This window comes from Varroa destructor, unplaced genomic scaffold, assembly GCF_002443255.2.
Source record: "Varroa destructor unplaced genomic scaffold, Vdes_3.0 BEIS01000001.1, whole genome shotgun sequence".
Classification (NCBI taxonomy): domain Eukaryota; kingdom Metazoa; phylum Arthropoda; class Arachnida; order Mesostigmata; family Varroidae; genus Varroa; species Varroa destructor.
The window spans coordinates 35162602-35172097 of record NW_019211454.1 but is presented as its reverse complement, the minus strand read 5'-3'; the positions used below and the strand labels follow the sequence as shown (position 1 = coordinate 35172097).

At 46.8% G+C, this 9496-nt stretch overlaps 1 protein-coding gene and 1 long non-coding RNA gene across 2 annotated transcripts in view; both read right to left on the bottom strand.

Moving 5' to 3' along the window:
* The window catches only part of LOC147758562 (uncharacterized), a 107429-nt gene that overhangs the window by 91277 nt on the left and 6656 nt on the right, over positions 1–9496 (bottom strand). The gene's annotated exons all lie outside the window — the stretch shown is intronic.
* On the bottom strand, positions 2483–6021 carry LOC111249633 (uncharacterized). Its single transcript, XM_022803739.2, has 2 exons — positions 4875–6021; positions 2483–4009 (listed from the first exon to the last, which is right to left on the bottom strand). Exons 1-2 carry the CDS (start codon positions 5206–5208, stop codon positions 3882–3884), a joined length of 462 nt encoding a protein of 153 aa, XP_022659474.1. The 5' UTR covers positions 5209–6021; the 3' UTR covers positions 2483–3881.

Below are 9496 nucleotides of genomic sequence, written 5' to 3'. Positions count from 1 at the left end.
GGATAAACAATGCTCGGACGATAGACACACGATTTTTGCTGAGACAATTTTTCCGGCTATTTCAGCTTCTTCAAGAAAAACAAACATTGAAAGCAACATTTAAACTGCTATCATTTATGTCCTACTTTAATGACACTACCTAACTTGTTGTCGATTTAATTAACTAGAAAGAGAGAGGTTTTCTCTCTCGCTTGATATCGGACCCATCAGGTCAATGACAAACCGAAACTTTGGTCAATAATTAGTTTTTTGATGCGCGATTTACACAATCTCTGCCATGTTACCTCCATTTTTCTGTTTTAATAGGAACGAGCATTCAACGATTGACTGAACGAGTGCATAATCGTCTTCTAATACAGAAATTAAGTGAGGCAACGTATTCTGTGCGCGGCGTCGTTTTTACAGCGGAACGAACATTTCTGGCCACGTTAGCCAACATTACGCGGCTAGTCCACGTAGGTTGTTCTGAACCTGCCGGGACGAAAAACGTTCATGCGTCGCCTTCACCTCACGATTAGCAGCAGCAGTATTAATAGTAGCGGTATGAGAAACTCTACCTACATGTCCCCTTGCGAGAAGTCGCTTCCGACGTGGACGGCTTACGGCGCCAATACAATGTCGTCACCGTCACTGCTATTGCCTCCTCCGCACGATGACGCCTTACGCTTTTCTCGGCGTTACGCGGATGGATGGACGGCATCACGCCGTCGCGAGCCGCATCCACCGTATTATAGCCGTACCCTTTTCTAGCGTGGTTTCTTGACTGCAACCTCCCAGTACAGTGGTTGCCGTGTACTGCTTCGGGGACTTTAATAAAGTCTACGACAACGACGGCGAAAGACCCGGCAGGCTGAGTTAGCAGCAGTCAACGTGGGTTATTGCAGTTTTCGCTCTTTGCTGACGACGGTTCTTGGCAATGGTAGTGACGTGACGGTACGCCAGCATTTGCCAGTATCGGTTGTCGCCTAACAGGGTCGCCGATATGAACCGCAACTAGATACATCGAAAGGAGCAAGAGCGAGGAAAAAATACGCCGAGCTGAGCAGGAGCAGCACCCGCAATTGTCGTAGCACAACTAGTCAATATGGCTAGTGTGGCTAGCTGGCTATGGTCCGTCCATAGATTATACTATGCTATCACATGTAGGTAGATGACAAGCCGTGTATGGTCGAGTGAGTGGGCTCCTGTTGTTGATGTTGTCGTAGTGACGACGCTATCGACGTAGGCGAGGACATCGCTAGTCTTAATTCGACGACGATTAACAGACGAACTTGACAGATCCGGCAGAAAAACAAGAAGCCAGACCGAGCGACAGCGGGAGAAAGAGGAAGATAAACAGGAAGAGAGAGAAGGAAAACCAAAAGCAACAGCAAACAAGCTGTCGACAGAACGGTTTGGTTGACAACACCCAGACGGCGAGTGGCCGACCTACTACTGCGACCACGGCTGTCTACAAGCCATCGCTGGTTGAGGCAATCATTATTGCTCTTCTTGTCGATATCGTTTGTCGTTGCCTCAGCCGGTAACATTTGTTGTAGGCGGTGACGGCGACGGCGGCAGCAGCAGCAGCAGCAGTAGTAGCAGGAAGGAATAGTATAAACGTAAAGAGTAAAGCCTTGATGTGAGACGACGGGCGGACGAAACGATGCCTGCTGTCGTCAGGCAACAAGATGGCCAGATGAAGCTGCTACTACGACGTCAACGGTTGCCCACACCACTCGAAAACATCCACTTTCTTCCATTCATAGAAGCACAGACGTATTTACGTTCACCTCGTATTCTAGCCGGACGAGAGTCAATTTACCTCACACGCATACGGAATAGAACACGCACACGTAACCACACTTACATAGGCACTATGAGTCGCTCTGCTACGAACAACCTGGCCTCAGTGATGCCGCAAACAGAAGCAGAAATGACGGCCATTAGAGGTCCGTGGCGCTCCAATTAACTGCAGCGATAGCACGAACGACAACCGAAGCACTCGCGTACCACCTTGGCAGGTAGGATGGAGTGATGATGGTGTCATGAAAGCACGAAGCAATGAGATGGCTATGACAATTGGAACAAACTACAGTACAGGTAAATTTTAGAGTAAAAATCAGCACTAATCGACCCCCGAATCTGCGTTAGTGAATACAGTTCCAATGGTAAAACCGCACGTACTGGAAAAAACATAGGTTCAGTTTTTTAGAAGACTGTCGTAAGCGGACGGCTTATATGAGATATAGACCGAGGTATAAAAAGGAGTACAAGACAGCCTACGACTGAGCGAAGCTTCAATAACATAAGCTAGAAGGAAAAAAACTAATTAAAAGAATTAAGTCAAAGTCAAACATCCTTAGTAAGCGTCTACAGCTATCTTTTTACACTATTTTACAAAGATTTTTCTACCGATAGCACGCAGTTGAAGAGAAACACCTAACAGGTAACAAGCACCATACGACGTCAATATCTAGCAAAATTAAACAAAGCATATAGATATTGTGATAATATGTATTTAAACGTTTATGAATCAACTTTATTTGGACATTTCGCGTTCGGGTTAGTACGTTTCGAGCAACTCCATTTTTTTCGCTCTGTTGTCCTGTCTTTCATTCTCAGGCTGGCCTAAATAGACGAGCTTTGCTTACATTCTAATCGCCTTTAGGTGTATCACTATGATTACTCGTTTTAATAATTTACAATGTTAGCTACATTTAATAATCGGTAAGCGCTCACTCGGTATTCTGCCAGTTTCCCCTGTGCGGTATTTTCTAGCATACCTTTTCTCTATATTGTATGAAATGTTTAAATAGGGGCTAATACTCAGAGTGATTTTTTTCGAACTGATGCACAGAGCGCTTCAGAGCGTAACAGCAGCGGCCGGTTAAAGACACTTCATCGATCGGGTGAAACTCGTAGCACAACGGGAGAGATTAGCCACTAGCCCGAACTGGCCGAATGTACGAACAAATATATTAAATATATTATCATTTACCTGTTGTCCGCTAAGAAGTTAAACATTTTACATTGTGACTATGCAATCGCCTTCGTCCTGGTTTCAACTTAGCTGTTCGCCATAGATCCTTCCTCCTATCATTATCATGTGGCTATACATTGATTTTAATATACAAGTACATTCACGACGGTCGATATTCACGACGTAGCTGAGCAGGCGGGACGATAAACAGACACAAAAAAAATTGTTATTGTTATCGATATCTTAGATTATGATGACTATCTTAATTAGAATTTTAACCTGTGTCGTAGTCGTAGCGCGATTATCCCTATACATTTAAATCTTTCATGTATTGTCGCTGCTACTGCAATTGTTGAGTATCGTCACGCGCCGCTCAGCGTTCTTTCTTTTTATCGTTTGTGATTAATTATTAATTAATTATTCATTCATTGCGCGGGATTGATGAGGATGACTAGAAGAGATCGGGGTAGAGATGCCGCCGAGATCGCGGCGGGAGAACATCAACGTACAGGCGTAATGAAACAACAGCGTCTTCTCCATCCACTTCCCGACAGAGAGCCATATACACAAGTATATTCGGCATGCTGCTGCTGCTGCTGAAATTAACGCACCATCCAGCTTGTCACTCTCTTCCGATAGTGTGCAAGCGTTTTTGCCGCGCGTAATTTAAATCGTCCTGTCCGTCGTCTCCTAGGTGCTAAGCTTCTTGCTTAAGACATTGACCGCCGATTAACACAGCCGCGACCACGGAGCCAATGCACAGATACTCCGAGTTTCTATCGGATCAGGTTAATCTTCGTCTGCGCATACATTTATTGGTTTTTGTTTCGCTTGCCAATAGAGAAAAAACGGGAACAACGCGAGCTGGTGCCCCGTTCCTGGCCGTGGTCGTCCGCGAGATCGCTCAGGCCGAGATCATCTAGGCGACACTTTCGATACGGGGTGATTTACACGCGACCTGACGAGCCTCCTCTCGGACACCATTGTCATCCTCGGTTCTTCGTTTGCGCTGGATTTGCTTCGAGGGTTTCGTGACACCCATAAACTCTGCAAAGGAGCGAGAGAAGGGAACGGCAAAGGAACGCAACATTAGATGTGTGTGTGTGTCTTGTGTAGAGAGGCTCGTGGCATCGAACTCACGAGCGACCGAAATCCTACGAGCTACATATAAGACGCTAGTTGAGGGGTGAAGGAGTGGGTGAAGCTGCACGCGCAGTGCAGGAAGAGCGACGAGAAAAAACCTGGTCGGTTCTCGGCCGAACGAAGTTAGCCGCGTGACGCTCGAATCCCGATAGCCGATGTGCACAATCGCAATCACCTCAAGGCAGGTACGGAGGGCGCAATGTAAAACCCGGAGCTCTTGCTCGCTTCACATACAATCGTATCATGAGTATCTGGCAGAATCGTAGGGTGTGGGTCCACTGCGCGAATGGAGCGCGAGAGTGGGAGCGCGGAGAACCCAACAACCTCTGGCGTCTATTTGAGAACCACCGCTGATATTAAATAGGGAAGCCAGCCTACTGCAGCCCTGGGATCGGGTAAGGTGAACAATACAACTTTGCGTTATGAAGCTTTATTAAAGCGTTAAGCCATAACTTTATTATGCTTGGCTACTGAGGCCTGTAGAAGTTGCTACCGCACGATATGCAATGATTTGACATGAAGGAGGACCGCGCTGCCAGCTGGGACCGTTGGGTTGTGCTGCGTTAGAGATAACAGCTAGGGCAAGCTTACAGTGATACGACTGTATCCCGGGACAGCAAAGGACCGCTAGGTTGGACATCATAGTATTAAGAAAAATACGTTTCTCGACGGCACTTTGTTAAGCGCTAGACATACGAAAAATTCCAGGCAAACTAACATTCGAAGCATTACAATCGATAGTTATAAAGTAAATAAAACAGATCCTTACCAGTTAATTTTCGCTGTGCAACATCTTCGGGCGTCTTTTTCGGCGTATTTGAGGTTTCCAGAAGACAGGCTGGCACATCCTCGATCGGTTCGTACACAAAATTGCCCTCAAGCGGCGTATCTGTCTCAAAATCGAAGTTGTACTTTTCGGAAAGTCGCTTCTGTTCTTTCTCGATCTCCTCCCGCGCAAGTTCCGAAACGTCTTTGGAATCGGGTGCGCCAAAGAGACAGCGAGCCACTCTCGGTGACCGGGGCACCGTCAAAAGCCGCGGCGAAGGCGGAGAACGCTCACGGCCCATCGTTACTGGCACCGGGCGGGGCACTATAGTTGGCATATTAATTCGCGAATGTCTATTGAGATTATGCTTATACACACCACTTTGCCGCACGATAAAGCTGAATATCTTCGCAGTGCTTCTGTTCTAGTCCTATTTGTGCATATACACGTTAGGCAAGTGAAGCTTAGCAATGACTTCGATCGTGATGTCGCAAGCCGTATGAAGAAGCAATGCGCTGCTTGCTACAGTTGTACCGCTGAAATCTCTACACAACACTGCTGTGTAGCATCAGCTAATAGTGGTAAATTGTCTCTATAAGAACTGTTGTAATCCAGCTTAAATCGAATCCTCGAATTCTGTTCACTCGCGACCGTTCAGTGTCTTGTTGGCAAATTACGAAGCCGTCATTCTATTCCGGCTCGTTCGTTCGTATCCAATATGGCTGCTGCCAGCGCTGTACAGGATGAACACGGCTACAATCAACAAGGCAGTTAGTTGCTAGCTGTGGATCGCCACTGCTACCCAAGCGGTCGGCTATCGCTTCCACAGGGGAGTCACAACGATAGCAGACAGGACAATAAATGTACGCTTTGTGCAGCCAAGACACATGTAAAGAAATATCCTCTCACGGCCATTTTTATACCCCTGAGCAGAAAGAGTGAGGGTAGCTGATGACAGCGGCCAATCAGCTTGCCAGCTTTTGGCGCCAAACAGGTACTAATTTATCGAGCAGGGGATAGATGGCGCTGGAGCTGAGGCTGACGACGATTGCGTCGTCGTTCCTAACTCTCTGTCCCGCTGCCTCTTGTCATGGCACATTGTGGATAAAGGTTAGATGACGGTAGACGCTGGCTTCGTTCTAGCTGCGCTGCGCCGCGCCGAGTGAGCCGGGCCGACAACAGATCGACGCCTAACGCACGCACAGACAACAACCGGCCGAGAAGGAAAGAAAGAGCACTCCGACGGCGCCGAGCGATTGTTCAATATATTACACCATTGCAGCTTACAGCCAGAGTCTACCGGCTGCCGGCAGGCAGACAAGCGCTGGTAGGGGTCATGGTGGTGAACTGCGAAACGCCAAAACTGCTACCGGTCGCTGGGCTGTGCATGCATGCATGCATGCATGTATGGCTATCCATGGGTAATGCCCACTCGGCCAGCTAGGACGTGGGCCGCACTGACGCTCCGAACGCTGTCGTTGATAGTCACAGCGTGGGCCGGTGCAGCCGGTAACCCACCAGCGGATATAGAAACAAACAGATTAAAGTAGATATACATCCTTGGCGAACATTGACGACTTTCGGATGGCGGCTCAGTGCCGGCGTTCGGGGAGACAGCGGACAGACGCACGGTCAGTGCACAGGCGTCAGTGAGTGGGTGGCGCGAAGCGACGACACGTTGCAACGTAACGTGAAATACTTCAGCGGAGCCAATGGGACTCATATTTGTCGAGGTGGAGGCGTATCGAAACTTAAATACGCTACTCGTTCCATTGCTCAAAACATAGAGCTACGCTATCAGTGAGACTCGCACAGCTCCTGTAAACGTGCAGAGCAGTGCAAAGTCACTGATTCAACGCGCTCGAATTTTAGCAAAGAATAATTGAATAATAAAACAAAATGTACGTATAGTCGAAACCGGCTTTTCGAGAATCTGTCTAAAAGACATAGGTAATATCATCATACGCCAGAGGTTAGTCTAGAGTTCGGTAGCGCGCCTAATTGGGGTAGAAGGAGCTAACGAACAGGTGATTCAATAAAGCGATGACAAAACTGTGAAGTTGTAACGTCCGTAACAGTGATTCTGCGGGGGACGGGGGGGCTAATCTCACTTAGGGGCGTCGACTCTAATATGATTAAGTCTTTTTCAAGAAGCAAGATTTTTTAACCGACGACCCGGCCAAATGATCGAAACAGTTCGGGTTGGTTCTAATATACAAACTAATCTACTAATTTTCGTGAATATTCACTCAGGGCAAGATAACAAATTCGTCACACCTACCGGCGATAGGTTGAGTCGTATATATTTGTTCTTTGTTAGGCTGTTTTTAGATAGTTCTCAGTCAATACTCTCTAACAACAATAGCTACCGCGCTTATTTTGCTTTCCGTTGCTTTTTTCACTGGACTTAACGGTTATGTGATCGTGAGCTATTAGTGTATGGTTCGCAAGAGAGTTGATACCTGCGGTATACTCGACCTATTTTCTCTAATTCGTTCGTTACAACGGAATCTTTCTACTGATGTTCGATTGACATTATGACGGAACGGAAGGAGGAGAATTGTACCAATGATCTTGGTGCTGCCGATCATGAGACCAGAACGGGGAGCTTTACACGTTTGTGAGAGCTAGCTTCTTATTTGCTCTCGGCATTAAGAAGGGGCACGCACGCACGCACGCTTGCCCACGCTAAAACACAAATGTCATCGCAGCTTTAACGGCTCGATGACTAGATTGATGTCATTACGCGATGTAAAGGGCCAGAGTTTTAACAGTGAAATTTGGTAAAGAACAAAATGGTTATGTAGCTTATTATCGTGGTGAGTACTACCGGAACTTGTTAGGACCTTTGAATTCTGTGATAAATTCGCTTAGAAATAGTCTCCCCGGCTCAGTGAAGCTGTATACGTGAAGCAGAAACGTGTAACGGATAATGCTTCAATGTTCCCAGTTGTCATAATTTTGTGCAGGCTGCAACTAGAGGGTCGTTGTCACGGGCAATCAGAAAAAGTTTCACCTCAAAAACGGTCATCAACTCCATACCATAAATCTATATGTGGTACGATAGCTGTCAATTAGACGACTTCATGGCAACTGCGCCAAAAGGAAAGAAATGCCGAGAAGAGGCGTCATCAGTCGGCTTTATGTTTCACCTACGTCATCAACGTTGGAGCTGTTGAAATTTAGTAGAAGTCAATGATGACTGGTCTCTCACAAGGCTAGTCAACTCTGCATATGCTTACATTCGATCAGACCAAAATAGTTGGATATCCCTTGCCAACTCAACTACGACGTCGTGTCAAACTACTCTATACGAACTAACCAGCTCGCTCGCTATCTGCATACTGATGAAATTTACAAAAATGGCTTGAACGGAAGACTAGCGGTCGATATCGCCTCTAGACTGCCTTACAAAGCGCGCAATCTCTCCGGAATCATAAGCACTATGCACCTCCATAGCGATCGGACCGTCAATCGATCAAGCAGAATTGCCAGCCGCTCTATAGAAACACACAGAGTAGTTAGTACACATAATTTTACGATAAGGTCCACTTCTCTGTGGCGTTTGTTCACGTGGAGTCTGGAAGATCGGAACTTGACGGAAGATACCTGTAATAAAAAATAAAGTGAGCCCTAATTTTTAGTTCTTCGTTACCAGATGAATACCAAAAGGCGAACTAGCCATCTTCGACCAATTAGTTTGAAAGTCACTATTTTTTCAATAGCCTTTCGTTTCCTTTATGTATCACTCAACCGGATGCTATTACAAATCCTCGAGTGAAGGACATAAATGGTCAATAAAGCGCCCCACAGCGGCACGATTCTGCTCGCAGCCCGCACACAATTCCAGTTCGTCTTGGTCTATATACGTGTGGTCGATACGTTCGTCGGTACTTTTCACTCGAGTGCAGTTATTGATGCAAGCGGCCATAATAAAGGTCGCGACACCGATCGAGAGCAAGGCACCACTGTTGCATCCACCATCCGTTGAGTAAGGCGTGTCCATGAACAATTATCGACAAAGACGAGAGAACTACGGTTTTGAAAACGAGAGCGACCGCTATGTGATCACAGTCAAGTACGACACTAATGGCTGACAATAGACGTAGTGGATGCGTTTTCAATGAATGAACGAACAAGCAAGCGTCGTGCTTCTACCTAGTGGAAAAAGAACAAAACGTCACAACTATTGTACGAGAGTCTATTGTAGGTCAACCGTGGCAGTCATCAGGCAACAGCGAGTCCGAGTGACGCGTGGCTCCGAATACCTCCGACCGCCGTGGCTCGTTTCATTGTCCCTTTCTTTGTCCTGCAGTGACCTTTTAGGTCCACTAGTCGCTTCGCTGACCGGATGAAGGGCCACGGTGTTGTCTTCAGCGTGCTACTATCTAGGGAAGCCGCCGAACGAGCGGTCAGAAGTACTAATACGGACACGCAATTTCAATCGATGAGGTGTTGCAGCCTAAAAATGTAGGTTATGAAATGTAGACTTATGTAATACAGTCAACGGGATCAGCACTCTTCAAAGATTTCCAGTTTAGGTTGAAAATTTCAGAACCGGATTGGCATACACCGAGTTAAACGAAGACCAAACTCAGGATAAACTAAGGGGCGACAACGATGTG